At 54.8% G+C, this 18,068-nt stretch overlaps 4 protein-coding genes across 4 annotated transcripts; 2 read left to right on the top strand and 2 right to left on the bottom strand.

Annotated features, from left to right (window-relative positions):
- Position 1: 1 nt before the first annotated feature.
- HTRA2 (HtrA serine peptidase 2) lies at positions 2-3,136 on the bottom strand (the record flags this gene model as incomplete). Its single annotated transcript, XM_082851544.1, has 8 exons — positions 2-352; positions 460-555; positions 1,224-1,293; positions 1,437-1,542; positions 1,773-1,805; positions 2,029-2,223; positions 2,313-2,517; positions 2,631-3,136. 8 exons carry the CDS (start codon positions 3,134-3,136, stop codon positions 187-189), a joined length of 1,377 nt encoding a protein of 458 aa, XP_082707670.1. The 3' UTR covers positions 2-186.
- A 309-nt stretch (positions 3,137-3,445) lies between these two features.
- Positions 3,446-6,433, top strand: AUP1 (AUP1 lipid droplet regulating VLDL assembly factor). The gene is made up of 12 exons (XM_082851477.1): positions 3,446-3,561; positions 3,643-3,780; positions 3,860-4,010; positions 4,208-4,392; positions 4,652-4,724; positions 4,816-4,889; positions 5,118-5,184; positions 5,280-5,382; positions 5,516-5,632; positions 5,749-5,864; positions 6,052-6,170; positions 6,256-6,433. The coding sequence occupies exons 1-12, from the start codon at positions 3,512-3,514 to the stop codon at positions 6,290-6,292; spliced, it is 1,230 nt and encodes a 409-aa protein (XP_082707603.1). The 5' UTR covers positions 3,446-3,511; the 3' UTR covers positions 6,293-6,433.
- A 923-nt stretch (positions 6,434-7,356) lies between these two features.
- On the top strand, positions 7,357-13,400 carry DQX1 (DEAQ-box RNA dependent ATPase 1; the record flags this gene model as incomplete). Its single annotated transcript, XM_082851452.1, has 11 exons — positions 7,357-7,593; positions 7,867-8,060; positions 8,466-8,850; positions 9,203-9,436; positions 9,528-9,627; positions 9,733-9,891; positions 9,969-10,160; positions 11,994-12,113; positions 12,289-12,479; positions 12,816-13,006; positions 13,227-13,400. 11 exons carry the CDS (start codon positions 7,357-7,359, stop codon positions 13,381-13,383), a joined length of 2,160 nt encoding a protein of 719 aa, XP_082707578.1. The 3' UTR covers positions 13,384-13,400.
- Positions 13,401-15,362: 1,962 nt separating this feature from the next.
- On the bottom strand, positions 15,363-16,766 carry TLX2 (T cell leukemia homeobox 2; the record flags this gene model as incomplete). Its single annotated transcript, XM_082851392.1, has 3 exons — positions 15,363-15,579; positions 15,682-15,919; positions 16,367-16,766. The coding sequence occupies 3 exons, from the start codon at positions 16,764-16,766 to the stop codon at positions 15,363-15,365; spliced, it is 855 nt and encodes a 284-aa protein (XP_082707518.1).
- Between the last annotated feature and the right edge of the window lie 1,302 nt (positions 16,767-18,068).

The raw sequence follows: 18,068 nt of genomic DNA, 5'->3' as shown, positions 1-18,068 counted from the left end.
GTATAATTTTATTTTATATAAAAAATGTGTTTTTGTGATTCCTCAGGGCCCAGGGATTGGTGCTGGTAGTTGGAGGGACCTGCCCCCAACTGGTTCATTTAATCCTCCATCCGGGTGCCATAAGAACCCAAGCCAGGAAAGCAAGGTAGAAATCAGAGCAGAAGCCTCCTACTCTTGCTGATCCATTCATTCTGTGACTTCAGGGGTCACATATAAGGTCAATGTTTCCGGTCCCCGCCGGATCCGCACTGCCAGCTGGGATTGGGTTCGAACGGCTTCATAAATATCTTCAGCATTTTGTACCAGCCGCTCCCCAATGGCCAAGATCACATCACCAGGCCGTAGACCAGCCCTATGGCAAAAAGTGGACAGAGAGATAAAGGAGGGAATAGATGGCCCAGTTCAAGGGCACATAAACACCTCACCCATCTCCACCTCCCAGTGCAATCTCTCCCTCACCGGTGTGCAGGGGAGTCCAGGATGACTTTATGGATGAGCACACCATGCTGAACATCAGGAAAGCTTGGTTCTCGAAGCTGTAGTTCAGCAAGGATGCTGAAAGGACACAGATCACTTTGTTAACCACACCACGGCACTCTCCCAATTCTGGGTTCGCCTCAAATCTCTCATCAACACACTGATAAGTTATGGATAGGGCATGCACTAGATCCTCTTTAGACAAAAACAATTCACTTTCTGCCTTCTAGCAGTTAGGAAGTGGGACATGTATATAAAAGGTAACTAATTCCAAATGACAGTATTAAATCAATAGCACTAATGTCATTCTAAAATCCTAAGAGAAGCTAGAAGGAGGTGGCATAACTTTAGCTGAACCTAGAAGGATTGGTCTTATATTTATATAAAATGAGAACAACATAAACAAAAACATGGGATTAGGAAATCAAGTTGGACGGAACAGAATATACTCATAGGGAAGCCATGTCCGGAAGGTTGAGTTGAAGACATGGAAAATGGCCCCTAAACACCAGGCTAATGGATTGGAGGTTGTAAATCAAAGCAATAACAGGATGAAATCAATCAGGTGGGAGGTATGCGAAGTGGAGTGGGGTGAGAAAATCAAGATGAGAGAGGACAGCTCTTCTGATAGTTCCAAGTATGAGGCAACTCATCTTAGATAAAGACAGAACTGAGAATGAAGCTCAACAGAAGTGCCAGGTGCCCACAACTGGTTACACTGATGGCCCTACCCCTATAGCTCATACCTGGGAGTCAGGGTTAGCATCATCACTCCAATGTAGCGGCGCTGGGACCCACTGCTTCCAAACCAGGAATCTGTGACAGAGGGACAAATAAGCCCCACCCAGCTACATCCTTCCTTCCCCCTCCTGCTCCTCCCAACAGACCCCTCTCCAACAAGCCCCCACCTCCACCCCCCACTACTTAAAGGAAACCGTTTACCCCCAAGCCAGGCTTACTCTTCTTTTCTCCACGATGTAGAAACTCTCGAAGGCGATCAGCAGGGATGGCAAAGGAGATTCCAGCTGTGACCTTCATGGTATTCACCCCAATCACCTCCCCATCCTGTTGGGACAGAGCCCACTATTCTCTAGCCCAAACAAATAGTAGGAGATGGGGGTACCTGAGCAAGAGTAGCAGGGAGTGTTGGGGAGTCGGGGAGACCTGGCTGGATTCCGGAGACAGCGAACAAGAAACTGCTCAGAAACTTGACCAAACATCATTGAATTAGGGAAAACCCACCCCTTCCCACACTGACCTGGGGCAGGGATTCTCGGAAAGGATGTCCCACTCACCAGGTTAACCAGGGGACCGCCAGAGTTTCCAAACTGCAGGACAAGAAGAAAATATGGAAGAGATCCAGGGACTCTATGCCTGGGGGCAAAACCAGGATGGAGGCACTTGCTCCAAATTCTCTCCTTTACCAGCCCATGAAAGGGTGGGCACGGTTTTTGCCACCCAACCTCTGTATACAGGCTAATCCACCATCTATCACACACCTCTACCCCCTCCCCCAACCTAGTCTGTCATTTCTCTCTTATCAGGACGCACATCAATAGCTGCATCAGTCTGGATGTATTCCACATTGGTTTGGGGAAGGCCCAGGTCTTTGGCTGGACGCTGAGCAGAGCTGACAATGCCGGATGTGATCGTGTTCTGCAGTGCAAAGGGACTTCCCATGGCAACGACAAACTCCCCTTGCCGGACATCGGCTGAACGTCCCAGGGGCAGCGTTGGGAGAGGCTCCTAAGGGAGAATGGGTACAAGAGACTTGTCATCTGGAGATGTGAGCAAATTCAGAGCCCCAACCAGACATGGCCTGCCCAGACCCCCACCTTGGTCTGAATCCTCAGCGTGGCGATATCTGCCACGGGATCCACAGCTGTGACGACGGCCTCATACGTATCGCCGCTAGGCAGCCTGACACGGACTCGGCGCCGATCAGCCACCACATGAGCGTTGGTAACGATGAGCCCGTCGGCAGCCACCACGAATCCTGAGCCATTCGAGATAGGGACTTCGCGGCCCGAAAAAGGGTGCCTGGGATAGGGGGGCAGGGGTTGGGGAAGCACGGATGTGAGGAGGCTCGGACCCTCCTTCTCGCCCGCCCTCTACCCGCGGCTTCGGTTCCTCCGGGTCTACCCCACCGTTACCGGCCCAAGATCTCGATATAAACCACGGCAGGGGCCGTCTTCTCCACCACGTCCGCGATGAAGTTGTACTGGCTCCGGGGAGAGGGAGGCGGCGAGCCAAGGACCGAGGCGAGGACGGCCGGGGGACCCCGACCCCCGCCCCACAACAACAAGAGCACTGCCCCCCCAGCGCCCAGCGCCACCGCCAGCCACACGCGCGGACGGGTTCCAGGGGTCCCTGAGTCTTCCCGGATCCGGGGATCTGGGGTCCCCTGGATCAGCCGTGCTCGGGGATCCGAAGTCCCCGACGTCAGACATGTTCGTGGTTCAAGGGCTCCCACAGACAACCGGGCCCCGAAACTGGGGGTCCCATAAGTCACTCGGGCCCGAGGGTCAGGAGTTCCTAACGTCAGCAAGGCCCGGAGGTCAGGGGTCAACAGGGGTCCCTTTCCCCAGCGACCCCCTCCCAAAGCGCGCCATCCTCGGAGGCTCCAGACTGCACCCCGCCCCGCCCTCAGTGCAGCCATCAGCTCCGCCTCGGGAGCCTCGTCGCCCGCCCTGCACAGAGGAGGCGCCCTGGACGCTAGCGGGCGGACAGCGGGACGCGGAGCACGCCGGTACCTGAAGTCTCCAGAAGTGCACGCCGGAACCAAGGATTCCGGAAGGCCGACTCCGCCCCCGCCCCGCGAATGCCGGGAATTGTGGTCCCAGTGGGACGCGAGTTATGAGGTGGTCAAAGGGCCCGCGAGGCATGCTGGGACCGCTAGCCCTTCCGGGGCGCCTCAGGATTTCGGGTCCCGGCACCCTGGGCGGATGCCCGAAGACTCCGCCTTCCCAAGAGCCCCTGCGGCGGGGTGCGAAGATGGCGGCGGCGTTGGCCCGGCACCCCTAAAGCGGCGGCAATGGAGCCTCCCCCGTCGCCGGGGCCGGAGCGGCTCTTTGATTCGCACCGGTAAGATCCCCGGAGGGAAGAGACCGGCTCCCGCGTCCAGTTGGCCTTCGGCACCCGATCACCCCGCCTCTCGCCCCCCAGGCTCCCAGGTGACGGCTTCCTGCTTCTCGCGCTGCTGCTCTACGCTCCAGTCGGGTTCTGCCTTCTCGTCCTGCGCGTCTTTCTTGGGATCCACGTCTTCCTGGTCAGCTGCGCGCTACCAGACAGCGTCCTTCGCAGGTTCCGACCCGGGCGCTCGGGGAGGGTCGGGGCTGGGCCTGGCCGGAGGCCGCGCAGTCACCACTGCCGGCGTTCCCAGGTTCGTGGTGCGGACCATGTGTGCAGTGCTGGGGCTCGTGGCCCGGCAGGAGGACTCCGGACTCCGAGATCACCGCGTCAGGGTCCTCATTTCCAACCACGTGACACCTTTCGACCACAACATAGTCAACTTGCTCACCAGCTGTAGCACCGTGAGTTAGGGACGAAGCCGAGAGTGCCACGGGGCGGTTCCCTGGGGCCCAGCTCAAGGCTCCCCTCTCCGTGTCCGGGTTTCCTTTGGGGACCACAAGATACTGACCCTTACCTCTGACCCCCTTTTTCTACCCATTTGTCAGTTTTTCTCATTTCTCAACTCTTTTTTCTTTCTTTCTCTCCTTCCCATTCCCAGCCTCTACTCAATAGTCCCCCCAGCTTTGTGTGCTGGTCTCGGGGCTTCATGGAGATGGATGGGCGGGGGGAGTTGGTGGAGTCACTCAAGAGATTCTGTGCTTCAACGAGGCTTCCCCCCACCCCTCTGCTGCTATTCCCCGAGGAAGAGGCCACCAATGGCCGGGAGGGGCTCCTGCGCTTCAGGTGGGTGAGCACAGGTATCTGTCTCCAACTGTGTAGGTGGTCAGGCCTGGGAGCCCTTGGGTTTTCACAGCCTTTTTCAGACCTACCCCCTCCCTTACTAGTTCATTTACTTTCTGTCCACTTTTACTTCTTTCCCCTGAATCCCTTTATTCTCCATATTTCTACTTGTACAGTTTGACAGTTACCCGTTTTTAAGTCGGGTATGAGCTGCTGACTGGGTTGGCTGGAATCCCATCCTACTATCTCTTCCCTCTTTTAGTTCCTGGCCATTTTCTATCCAGGATGTGGTACAGCCTCTTACCCTGCGAGTCCAGAGACCCCTAGTTTCTGTGGTGAGTGTGTTCAACAGGGAAGCTCTGGGTTTGGAGGGGAAGTTTCCCACTCCTGGCCCTGGCTTAGACCTCACTCATGCCCTCCCCTCAGACGGTGTCAGATGCCTCCTGGGTCTCAGAACTGCTGTGGTCACTTTTCGTCCCTTTCACGGTGTATCAAGTAAGGTATTAACTGTCCTCACTTTTTGGTGGCTGGGAGAAACTCGTCTCAAGGTCAAGGAAGTAGTTGCCTCTGTCCTGTCCATTTGCAGATCTTTTAATATCAAGGTCCTACCACAGAGGCAATATAAAGTATTTACTATCTCCCCTATCCTCACCACCACTGTTCCAAGAAAAGAGGTATCAGAGTGGAGAGTGGGTGCCCCCAACATGGTCCTGGGTTGTTTTTTTCAGGTGGCTTCGTCCTGTTCATCGACAGCTGGGGGAGGGGAGTGAGGAGTTCTCCCTCCGTGTACAACAGGTGGTAGGGGACACAGGCAGGGTGGAGGTGGGTTCTTTCCTTATGGGGAAGGAGAGGAAGGCTTAAGAAACTTCCAATCTTCCAATTCTCCCTAGCTGGTGGCCAAAGAGTTGGGCCAGACAGGGACACAACTCACTCCAGCAGACAAAGCAGAGCACATGAAGCGACAGAGACACCCCAGATTGCGTCCCCAGTCAGGTGTGTGGCCTCTGGACACAAAGCTTTTTAGCTTTTTTTCAGTCTGTTGTGCTTTCTTCCTTATGCCTGTACTAGTCAGCCTCTCCGTCCTCCTAGTTCTCCACTCACCTTATTTCGTATTTCTTTTTTGCAGCCCAGTCTTTCCCTCCCTCCCCTGGACCTTCTCCTGATGTGCAGTTGGCAACTCTGGCTCAGAGAGTGAAGGAGGTTTTACCCCATGTGCCACTGGGTGTCATCCAGAGAGACCTGGGTATGAGAAAGGGTAGACTCACGTAAGGAGACAGGCATAGAGAGGGGAAGTGGGTGGTGAAGGGAGAAGGTGAACAGGGAAACAGACTGTCCTGTTCTCTCTTCCCTTCTGCCCAGCCAGGACTGGCTGTGTGGACTTGACTATCACTAATCTGCTTGAGGGAGCTGTAACTTTCATGCCTGAAGACATCACTGAGAGGACCCAGGCCCTTCCCACAGCCTCCACGCCCAAGGTGAGACCCAGAAAATGGGCAGGTCCAAGACTTGGGGTGGGATGGGACAGTCTGCATATCCCCTGTCCCTGACGTCTGTTTTTTTGATCCTGAGACCCTAGCACAGTGCCTCTCTTGCAAAGTAGGCATTCGATGCGTGTTTAATGATGATGACTTCGCAAGCCCTCTGACATTGTGATCACCTCAGTTCCCCAGCTCTGGCCCGGCGACCCCTCAGCCCACAGCCCTAACATTTGCCAAGTCCTCCTGGGCCCGGCAGGAGAATCTGCAGGAGCGCAAGCAGGCGCTGTATGAATACGCAAGAAGGTGAGGGGCTTAGAGAACAGCGGGTAGGAAGGGGCCGATTGTATACGACAAAACCCATACAGTGTCTTCTCCTTATGTCCCACAGGAGATTCACAGAGAGGCAGGCCCAGGAGGCTGACTGAGTACAGGATGGCACCCAGAGCCGCAGGACGGAGACTGGGGGCAGCCCTCACCCAACTCACAACAGGCCGGATGGGTGGGTGGTAAAAAGGGAGGGATGGGGCTCCCCCCAATATCACATTAAATTCAGGGTTTTCACTCACGGTCTCTGTTGCCTCTCTGGGTCTCAGAAGCCCCATAGCAAGTTCCTTTTCCCTTGGTTGTAGGGATCAGGGATGAGGGCTTCCTTGTGGGTTTGTGGGGGTGGTCAGAATGGAACTGTCTGCAATCACCTTCTCATGTCAAGAAATGCGTGATATTAAGGAAATGTAACTGAGCTGAAGGCCCAGAAGCAACTGGACCCTAGCTTGGGTGTTCAGCCCAGGTATGTGAGGAAAAAGCTGTAAAACTGCAAGTCCCAGGATGCCTTTCACTAATGAGCACAGTACACAAAGTCTGCAGAGTTCACACATGCTCAGTGTGGTGGCTTGAGCCTATTTTCCATAGGCCGCTGACCAGATTAAATAAGGTGGAGCACATGGCCCCACCCCAAAACAGTCTTTAGGACTGTTGAGGCACACCCCAGGGTGTGGGTGGAGCCGGAATTTACCTTTGTACTTCACAGCAGGTCAGGGTTATTGGTGACTTGCTGTGTGGGTCTGGAACTGGCTGCCATCCTGACACGTCTCAGAGCTGCAAGCAGGTTTGAATCCAGGATCCTTGTGGCCCTGCTCCCTGATTCCTACACCGCTCCTCTGATTCTTCATTCTGTTCCCTTGGGGACCTTCCCACAGATTACCATGTCTCATAGAATTCTTGCTGCCCCTGAGGACCCCTGTGTTAGTCAAAGGATTTTTACTATCTGACTACAGGGTAATAGTCCACTTTTGATAGTCCCTTACGTGGAGACTCAACTCTCCACTGTTTTCCTGGCAGGCAAGAAATACTGGGAAGGATGGACCCCGGGGCATTATCACTTGAGCGTACAGGTTAGGGATCAGGGCTGAGGTGGGCAGATGGTGTCAGTCACCAAATACGAGGCCTTGATGTCTGCCCTGCCTTCTGTAGGTCCTGCTAGACAGCCACCATGGCCTCTCAGGTTCTCGGGCTGGAAGAAGAGTCTGGCCCAAACCCTGGGGATTCTGAACTGGCTGTGAACCCCTTTGACGGGCTCCCCTTCTCTTCCCGCTACTACGAGCTGCTTGAGCAGCGCCGATCCTTGCCTATCTGGGCTGCTCGCTTTATCTTCTTGGAGCAGTTGGAGAGTAGCCCCAGTGGAGTGGTGCTGGTGTCTGGAGAGCCTGGCTCTGGCAAGAGCACCCAGGTTGGGGAAGATTCTGGGAGTGGACAAACGGAGGGGCTAGGGAACTGGCTCTTCCCGGGACAAGGGAGGCGGGGGAGGGGGGTGGGGGGCAGGGCGGAGCTGTGTGGAGTAATAAGGGAGGTGGGTAAAAGGAGACAGGCTGGCCCCAGGGTAGCTGGTGAAGGACCAGGGGACTCCCCAAATAAGAGATTAAACTGGCCACAGCTCCCCCAGCACTTTTGACTGGAGTTCTATATCTTACTGACTGATTGTCCTTCCCTACCCTTACCCCAGATCCCACAGTGGTGTGCAGAGTTTGTGCTGGCCAGGGGTTTCCAGAAGGGCCGGGTAACTGTGACTCAGCCCTACCCTCTGGCAGCCCTGAGCTTGGCCCTGCAAGTTGCTGATGAAATGGACCTGACCCTGGGTCATGAGGTTGGATACAGCATCCCCCAAGAGGACTGCACTGGGCCTGACACCCTGCTCAGGTGTGGCCCCCTGCAGGCCTGACCCCAGATCTTCCCCTCATCCAGTAGAAACAAGCCCAGTCTTCTGATATCTCACCATTCCCTCCCTCAGCCTAGCTCACCCTTTAAATCATGCATGATGCAACTGCTGAATTCAGCCCTTTAACCCCAGCCAGGGACCTCAGACATTCAACCTCACCCTCATCATGAAAGTCTCACTTTCCTAACTGGAGTACAGCTTGTGAACAGTGTCACCAGTGGGGTTGTGGGTCACAGGTAAAGGTCCATGGGCTCAGGAAGTCAGTCACAGGGTCTTTTTCTGATCTTTACTATCAGAATCTAGGCCCCCTGGGGAGAAGCTCCTCTGGACTTCTGGGGCTGGTCATTGTCTACACTGACTCCTCTGCCCACTGCCAATGTCAACAGGTTCTGCTGGGACAGGCTGCTTCTGCAGGAGGTGGCCTCGACCCGGGGCACTGGAGCGTGGGGTGTGCTGGTGCTGGATGAGGCTCAGGAGCGGTCAGTGGCCTCAGATTTGCTCCAGGGGCTCCTGCGAGATGCCAGGCTGGGAAACCTTCCAGGGGACCCCAGAGTGGTTGTAGTTACTGATCCAGCCCTCGAACCTAAGCTCCAGGCCTTCTGGGGCAATCCTCCTGTTGTACATGTACTTGGAGAGACTGGCAGGTGTTCCACTCCCGTCTACAGGGACACTGTCCCTACTGATAGAGTGGAAGCTGCCTGCCAAGCTGTGCTTGAATTGTGTCGGAAGGAGGCTCCAGGAGATGTGCTAGTGTACCTGCCCAGTGAGGAGGTAAAACATGGGATGCAAAAGGAGGTACTCATGTCTCATGTCTGTCCCTTCCTGTCCCGGGGGGGAATGTGAGCAATGCTTGTTAGGAACATTGGAGTTCTAGTACTTACTCTCCATTGGAGTCCTGAGGAAAAACTCTGGGGTTTCAGGGTAAAAAGGTCTACCACCCTCTTTTTGATTCCATACAATGCAGGGATTTGTGGTTCAGTGAGCTCCTGAAATTATAACACCCCAACTTTGTGAGTATGTGCATTTTTTCAGAGTGAAGGGCCATAGTGTTTCATCAGTTTTTCAAAGGGGTCTGTGACCCACAAAGGTGAGAACTACCCTAACACCCCACCCCTTTTCTCAGGAAATTTCCCTGTGCTGTGAGTCCTTGTCCAGGGATGGGGGGTCCTTGGAGAACCAAGGGCCTCCACCACGGGTGCTGCCCCTTCACCCAGGCTGCGGACAAGCTGTTCAGGCTGTGTATGAGGACATAGAATCGGGTGCCCGAAAGGTTGTGGTCACTCACTGGCTGGCCGACTTCTCCTTCTCCCTCCCTTCCATCCGACATGTCATTGACTCAGGACTGGAGCTTCGAAATGTGAGTGAAAGAGAGGTGAGGGGACGTGGGGGCTAAAGATAGAAATAGCCCTCTCTCATCTGTCTTGGCCTTGGTTGGGGGGTGGTGACAGGTTTACAGTCCTCAGATCCGAGCAGAATCCCAAGTGTTGAGACCAATCAGCAAGTGTCAGGCAGAGGCAAGACGATTGCGGGCAACAGGGATCCTACCAGGTAAGAGCCTTTGCCCTCAATGAAAGCAAACACGAAAAGAGTCCCCAACCCATGAGCCCTGAGAAATCTACAGTGGTCTTCTTTCCCAGGTCTTTCTCCCCTCAGGATCCTGCCTCTGCCTGTATCCTAAGTCCTTCCTAGAACTAGAGGCTCCCCCGCTGCCCCAACCCAGGGTGTGTGAGGAGAATCTGAGCCCCCTGATATTACTACTAAAGAGGAGACAAATTGCAGTGCCAGGGGAGTGTCACTTCCTGGACCGGCCTGGTGAGCACCCCTCCTGCCCAAGTCCTGCTGTCCAGGCTCTGAGACCCCCTGCCCTGTAAGCCTTGTTCCCTCTCCAGCTCCAGAAGCACTGATGCAGGCCCTGGAAGATTTAGACTATCTGGCAGCCCTGGATGATAATGGGGACCTATCAGACCTGGGAGTCATCCTATCAGAATTTCCCCTGGCCCCTGATCTGGCCAAAGCCCTGCTGGCCTCGTGCGAGTTTGACTGTGTGGATGAGATGCTCACCCTGGCCGCCATGCTCACTGGTATAAATCGCTTCTCTCTCTGGCTCTTATGGCCACTTCAGCCTTCCCTTTGGTGTTCTGGTGCTCCTAAAACCAGCCCATTCCACTTTGCTCTAGCTCCCAGCGCTCACAGTGCCTAAGGAACTAGGCTTCACCACTTATCCCTCTCCGATCTCTCTGTTGGTTCTTGCCCCTCCATATGCTTAAATCTCTCCTACCTGTTATTACTAAAACTGCACCCCTCTTCCTCAACCCTACACTCCCCTTCGGCTATACAGAATAATCTCTATCCTGTTCAGTCTAGGGTATTCCTCGCCCGCTGCATTCCAGCTTCAGGCCCCCCACAACACTGACACCTTCAGCTCACCAGTGGCCTCCTAGAGACCTAACCCAATGAACACTTTTGAGCCCCTGTTCATGACTTTCTTTTGACACATAGAACACCAACCATTCCCACCTTAAAATTGCCCCTCCCTAAGCCTCTGTGACCCGCTCTTTGTGGTTTTCACCCTACCCCTCTGGCCACTCCCTAATCTCTTGAGCTCTTCCTCCTCTGCTTCATCCTCTGCTCCTCCACTGTTAAGTTGGACCTCAGGGTTCTGTCCTTGCCCCTCTTGTCTTCCCATTCCCTGAACTCTCTGAGCAAGTTCATTCACCCCCATCGTCTGAAATGCCACAATATCATTCTTCTGAATCTTGGATTTATATATCTAACTCCTGATGGATGTTTCTATCAGAATTGTCCATAATACTTCAACCCAGAACTGAACTCAAGCACTTTTGTTGTCGTTTTTGTTGAGCCTGAGCACTTTTTTTAAAATAAATTTATTTTACTTATTTATTTATTGGCTGTGTCAGGTCTTCGTTGCTGCGCACGGGCTTCGTCGCGGTGCGTGGGCTTCTCATTGCGGTGGCTTCTTTTCTTGAGGAGCACAGGCTCCGGACGCGCAGGCTCAGCGGCCATGGCTCACGGGTCCAGCCGCTCCGCGGCATGTGGGATCTTCCCAGACCAGGGCTTGAACCCATGTCCCCTGCATTGGCAGGCAGATTCTTAACCACTGTGCCACCAGGGAAGCCCAAGCCTGAGCACTTTTTTAAACTACCCCCTCACTACCACCACCACCACCACCAACACCACCACCATCACCACCACCACAAAATCATACAATCATCTCTGCAGCTCCACTATCATCATTCTAGACTAAACTTCCTCCAGGTTTTTTCATTATTATTTTTCACTTTTCCTAATTTTTAAAAAATTTACCTGTTCGTCTCCATACTCACAGTCAATGCCAGTGTTACCTCATCACTACTCAGCTGGATTCCTTTAGTAGCCTCCTAACTAATCATGTGAACTTCTTCCAAACACGTGGACTTTTAAAAACTCTTCATCAGCTATTCTCTACCTTCCAAACAGAATGTAAACTCATTTGCATAGCACATCCAGCCTCTCTTAACCTAGCCCATACCTACCACTCCGGCTTAATCTCCTGCCACCCTGCCACACATGCCATCCCCTCCACTCATATACTAGGTGCTTGCAGTTCTCCAAACATGCTATCCCCGTGGTCTAGAATACTCCCTCTGCCCTTTCTCCACTGAACTAATTCCTACTCAAACTTCAGATACTGGCCTGCACACCTATTGGGCTTATCAAGTTTGCTTACTTGTTGATCTCTCCCAAGCTTCTTGAGGGCAGAGACTGTTTTTCATTTATTTATCTTCAATGTCTAATAAACTGCATAGTCTCTAGAAGTCTTTTGAATAAAGTTCCCGAAGTGACACTTCTACCTTTTCGGTGCACTGCTGTCCTTTCTCATTCCCCAAAATGAACTTCCTCTCTTCTGCCTCCAGCTGCCCCTGGGTTTACTCGTCCTCCACTCTGTGCAGAAGAAGCTGCCCTGCGTCGGGCACTAGAACACGTGGATGGTGATCACAGCTCTCTGATCCAGGTGTATGAAGCCTTTATACAGAGTGAGTGGTCCAATCTGCATCCTCTTACAGAATCCAGATTTTCCAAAGAGAGGAAGTGGTGTGCAACCAGCTGACAGATCTCTATTCCCAGGAAAAGGAAGCCCTTTGGCCAAGGGTTGGGTTCTTTTGGGGGTCTCAAGGGCTTTAGCTATAGCTGGTCCCTTTCTATTCCTAGGTGGAGCAGACAAGGCTTGGTGCCAGGCTCGGGGTCTAAACTGGGCAGCATTGTGCCAAGCCCATAAACTTCGGGGAGAACTCCTAGAACTCATGCAACGGATTGAACTTCCCTTGTCTCAACCAGCCTTTGGCTCTGAGCAGAATCGCAGAGCCCTTCAGAAAGCACTGGTGTCAGGATACTTCCTTAAGGTTAGGGGAAAGAATTGGGGTGAGGGTCATAAAAGGAGCAGAAAGTAGAGGAAGCAAAGATTGGTGTATGTCACCTCTGAAATTGGGGTCCAGGTGGCCATACAAAGGATTCTTTAGGACCAGGAGAAACTTTTCCTTTGAGGTTTTGGATACAAGGGGCTATGGAGATGCCATACAGTATCGTAGTATGGTAGGGCTATAACACCTAGAGGTATGCTTTACTTTTAATACTGTCACCACCCTTGCTAATAATTCTTTCTCAACTCCCTTTTCTTTCTTCTACTGACTGACACTTCACTCTCACTTATTCCTTCAATATCTTTGTCTTTCAATGAGGTGGCCCGAGACACAGATGGAACTGGAAATTACCTGCTCCTAACCCATAAGCATGTGGCCCAGCTCTCCCCATACTGCTGCTACAGAAGCCGCAGGGCTCCTGCCAGACCCCCGCCCTGGGTGCTTTACCACAATTTCTCCATTTCCAAAGACAACTGCCTTTCCATTGTTTCTGAGATTCAACCACAGATGTGAGTTCCCTGACAACCCTCTTATACTACCCATTCCTCTTCCTGGGGCCAAAATTAAAGCTAGGGATTTAGAGACCCTAAGAAGAGGAGGGGGTCTTAGTGGTTTGTAGTAATATATGATTTGAGGAGACAGGGTTTGTGGAAGGGGTAGTAAGAAGTTTAACAACATGCATTATAAAAGAGGATACAGAAATCATCTAATTATAACTGTCTCTGTCAGGCTGGTGGAATTGGCCCCTCCATACTTCCTGAGTAACTTGCCCCCTAGTGAGAGCAAAGACTTCCTGAACCAGCTGAGGGAAGAAATGGCAGATTCTTCAACAGGGAGTGAATCTTCCTCCACCCAAGAGCTTGGAGATGCCTGTGTCCTGCAGTGACCTGCCTGCGGAGTGAAGCTGAGCTCATCTCATTACATTAGATCTTCCTTCAGGCTAGCACCTAGGCAGCCAGCCAGATTTAGAAGCCCAAAGTTAAGGATCAAATACTGGAACCTGAGTTCCAAGAAATGGTGGGCTGGGAGTGGAGCGAATCAGTCTAAACAGAGTAGGACCCTTTCCTTAGCTTTCTTCTATTTGTTGGAGAGGAACTAACATGCCTTTCATATACCCAACTTATGCCAAACCCATCCTTGTGTTCCCTTTTGGTCTATAAAAGTTCTTTTTATATGGTGTCAAATTTGAGTTTGGTTCTGCGGCATTTGCAATATCCATGAGTTAGAGATGAGTTAGTAGGAAAGAATAAGAGTCAACTCCAACAGTGACATCCTCTTGCCTGGTTCCCACCTCTAGTCAAGACTTGTACTATGACTAACCTAGCTGTCACTAACATGGAACATGAGTAGTTTGACTACAGTTGGCCTCTAACCCTGCCTAAAGCTTACCTCCCTCTATCACACTGCTCTTGCCTCCAGGGGAGAAAGAAAGGCTGTGCTATAAGAATCAGACAAAGTCTTCCCTTTTGTTCTCATACAACTTAAATCCTGCTCTTCTTAAACCTCAAGGCTACTGCAGCCATACCCAAACTCTTAACTTTCCATCAACAAGCTTCCCAGCAGCCCCTGGCCCACTCACAAGTTTTTCTAACAACTTCAAGGACATCATGCTTTTCTCTTTTCAGCTGGGTACTACGTTCCCTTTTCTTCCTTTGGACTATTAATTTTGATATCCTCAATCATCTTGCACATTGTAAATTATTTATAGAAATTGATGGAAAGGAACCTTTAATCCTTAGAACTTTGCTTTTTGCCTCAGTTTCCTCCCTTGGAGATTCTGTCTGTTCTCATCATTCCATCTATTTCCTACCTCTATGTGGATGTCTACTGACCTCCCCCAAAAGGCATTTTTCCAGAATTTATTCTCTCTAGGTCTAGCATTTAGTTTTGCCTGCAGAGTTAATCTTGGTTCTATCTTCCCAATTTCCCTTTCATCATCCACAACACCATTGATTTCTTGATCCTTTACATTTCCAACCTGGGAATTATCTTTGATTATTTTTAGGCCTATCACTTCCTAATTATTTGCCAAATTCTGCTCACCCTAACTCCATTGGGCCCATTAACTTTGTTCATTGCTTCCTCCTCTTCCCTCTCTGTCCCCGAGAGACACCAGAGCCAGATTAGTGTTCCCAGATTTTCTTTTCCATTGAGTGTGTAAGTATCCGTCTCGCCTGCCACCCACTTGTAAGGCTCAAGTGAGAGGACGTAGTCAGCCGGTTAAACACACACAGACAACATGGGGCTCAAAGTCCTTAGCGATTATTTTACAGTTGAAGGATGAGACGCCCAGCGTAGATAACCCTCTGGTTCCTGTCGCGGTCAGTCAGACTCGCTTTCCAGCACCTCCTCCATTACTCCTCTGTCGTTGACGTCTTCCTTCCTTCCTTCACACCTTTGCTACAGACCCGGCCTGTGCGGGCTGCAGCCTCCTGATTCCAGCCGGGCCTGTAAACCTACTCCAGCCACACAGAACCCCAGCTCCAACACACCCACGGAAGAATCCGGAGTCCCTCAAGAGAGCAGCCATTGGCCAGCCCGCCCCCCTCCCCGCATCTCATTGGCTATCATACTTCAGGTCCCGCCCCCTCAGCGCCTCGGGTTCCAGCCGCGGTGCAACAGTCTAAGTGAAAAATGGCGGGAAAGGTCATGATTAAGCGCGCAGGGCAACAGCACAACGCTGGCCTGGGAGACGGCAGTGGCCGAGGAGCTCTTGACGATAGCCTCGAGGCCACCTCCTCCTCACACGCTCCACTGCTACGGAACCACGGGGTGGGCGGCCGTGCGCTCCAAGGCCCCGGGCCCGGGGCTCCACGCGGCGCCTCAGTCCGGAAAAGAGCGCTCGGCCAGTCGGGCAGGCGTCGCTCACACCACTGAGGCGAGCCCGGACACGGAAGCCACCTTGTTGTCCTCGGCCCAGGGCTGCAGGTTCTGCAGCGCGAAGAGCGACGAGTTGTGCAGGCAGAGCGGGTCCGGGGGCAGCGGCGGCCGTAGCGGCCGCGGTAGTGCGTCCTGCTGGAGGTGCAGAAGCAGTCGGCCCGCACGGTGCCGCTCTGCCTCGCGCTCCTCGGCCGTCTGGCGCCTGGGCGGGCGGAGACGCGGGGTCAGCGAGGCCGGCCCTCGCCCGCCCCACGCCTCACCGCCACTTGGCCCGGCCCGGTCCCTCGCCCGCCCCGCGCCTCACCGCCACTTGGTGCGCCGGTTCTGGAACCACGTCTTGACCTGCGCGTCGGTCATGCGCAGGGCCTTGGCCAGCGCCGCCCTCTCGGCCGAGGCCAGGTACTTCTGGCGCAGGAAGCGTCGCTCCAGCTCCAGCACCTGCGAGCGGGAGAAGGATGTGCGCGGCTTCTTCCGCTTTGGGGGGGTCCGGTTTTGGTAGGGGTGACCTATACGGCGCGTCCCGGAGAAGGGCGAGAGCGCCGCTACAGGGAGGAAGAAACAGCAAGGCAGGGTTTTCGGGGCGGCCCGAGGTGTCACTGAGAAGAGAGCGCGGCTGCCAATGCTGCAGAGCTCCCGCGCCCGGTCCCTACGGTGCCCCAAGCTCGACCCCGCACCAGTAGAGGCTTCTAGACAAGAAAAGGCCTCGGAAATGGCCCTCCCACTTGGGTGAGGGAGAGACGTCCCCCGTAACTTCACCCTGCCCTTCCCGCGGTGTGGACAGTGAACTGCAGAGGAGGGCGCGGGCATCGACGGCAGCTACCTCCCCAGCGCCTCTCAACAGCGGGACCAAGAGATACCAATTGAGGGAGGATCCCCTGGGATTAGGGGCGGAGGGTACGAAAGGGGACCTTAAGTTGGAGCAGAAGGATCAAAGATGAGGATACCGGGTCAGTGTGGGGCATGACGCTGGAGGGATCGGGCAACCTCACCAGTGAGCCGGTCCTTGGCATAGCGGCGGCCGCTGTCCATCCAAGGGAAGGTGAGTCCCGCTAGGCCCCCGGCGCCGCCCAAACCCGAGGGTCCAGGAACAGCAGGCGCGCCTCCAGCGGGCGGCTGCACTGGCAGCGGGCGGTGCGCCGGGACGCGGATCACGCCGCCCGGGCCCACGCCAGAGCTGCCTGGTAGCGGGGCCAGCGAGCCCGCGGGGCCGTAGCTTGTGGCTCCGTGAAATCCACCCGAGAACGCCACACTCTCCCCATGGCCCTGGCCCGCTCGACCCGGGCCTAGGCCGCTCCCGGGGGGTTCCGGGCAGCTCAGGATCTGATCGATTCCGAAGCTGATTGGCTCGTGGTGCGGGAGGTTGTGCGAGGCCAGCACCGCCGGCTCCATGGGTCCGCGTCAAGGAGGACCGCAGGAGGCTTGGCAGTTGGGGAGGGCGCCCCAAACAGCTCTGGGAGCCCAGCAGCGGAGCGTTTGGGGCGGTGGCCTCAGGGGTCAGCGGGGCTGGCCGTGGAGAGGCGCCGGGGCCCCCAGGACATCTTCATCCCTGTATACGGGGAGTAACCGCGCCCGTGCCGGCCTCTGCCGGGTGTCGGCGCAGGGACTCGCATCCCGGGGGAGCGCGACCCACTGGGGCCCCAGGAGCGCCCTTGCTGACTCTGAAGAGCAGATGGACGCTGGACTGCCAGGGCCTCTGCCCGAGTCCGGGGTGGAGAGGGTTGGCCGGCTCGGGCTGGGGCAGTGACTGACAGATCAGCCTCGGGTGGGCAGTGGGGGCTGGGGGTAGGGCAGGGGCGGGGCCGGGCCTGTTAAAGGGGAAGAGACGCCTGTTTGCTCTGAGCGCGGGGAAGACTGGCCGGCGGGAATGGTGGGGGTGTTGGAGGGGGGAAGGTGGCGAGGGTGTTATGAACTTGCACGGGAGGGGCCGGTGCTTGGGCCGCTACGCGCTGAGTCAGCCGAGATGCGCAAGGCAACTCCATCCTCGCTGGCCTCCGCCTTTGGGGTTTCCTCGGCCTTACCGGCTTCCTTGCAGGTGCCTCCTCCCACAGCCCCCACTCTTCGCCTCCCGATGGGTCCTGCCTGATGACTCCCGAATTCGTTGTGGCCCCCGCCTAAATGCTCTCGAAGACCAAATCTCGTTGTGGCTTTCTGGCTGAGATGGGAAGCGGCTGGGGAACGGGGCCGGCGAGTTGGAGGCCCGGGAAGAGGACAGGTGTGGGAAGGCGGTGGCAGGGCGTCCGGTGGGCTAGGGCGGGGAGCAACTACTCTGGGCCAGTGATCCTGGTGCTCCTCCCGGCCTCTCCCATAGGGGCCCTAGCTGCATTCGGGAGCGCCCGTAATGGGTGCCCAGTGTTTCTTAGAATTTCGATTTTCTGAAATCGGTGTAAAGCGGACCCGTGGCTCCACCGGAGCCAACTCAGGTCAGTGGGGACTTGGGGCTGGCGTTCTGCCCCCAACAGGGAACCACCAACGCGGGACTCTGCCCCTCCACTCTGCGCCTAGGAAGTCTATTCTCACACACTCCCTCCCACCCCCGCAAAGGCGGGAGGACGAAATCGCCACAGGCGACACTTGGGACCTCACAGAAGTCTTTGGAGGATCCTAACCGCCTCATTTCGCAAAGCTGCTTCACTCCACCCAAGCCCAGGAAACTGTGCCTGGAGCGTGTCAGAGAAGGGAGGTGGGGAAAGA

The sequence above is a fragment of the Leucopleurus acutus genome (assembly GCF_964270905.1).
Source record: "Leucopleurus acutus genome assembly, chromosome: 12".
Taxonomy (NCBI): Eukaryota; Metazoa; Chordata; class Mammalia; order Artiodactyla; family Delphinidae; genus Leucopleurus; species Leucopleurus acutus.
The sequence above is the reverse complement of the archived record's forward strand: the minus strand, read 5'-3'. Positions and strand labels throughout refer to the sequence as shown.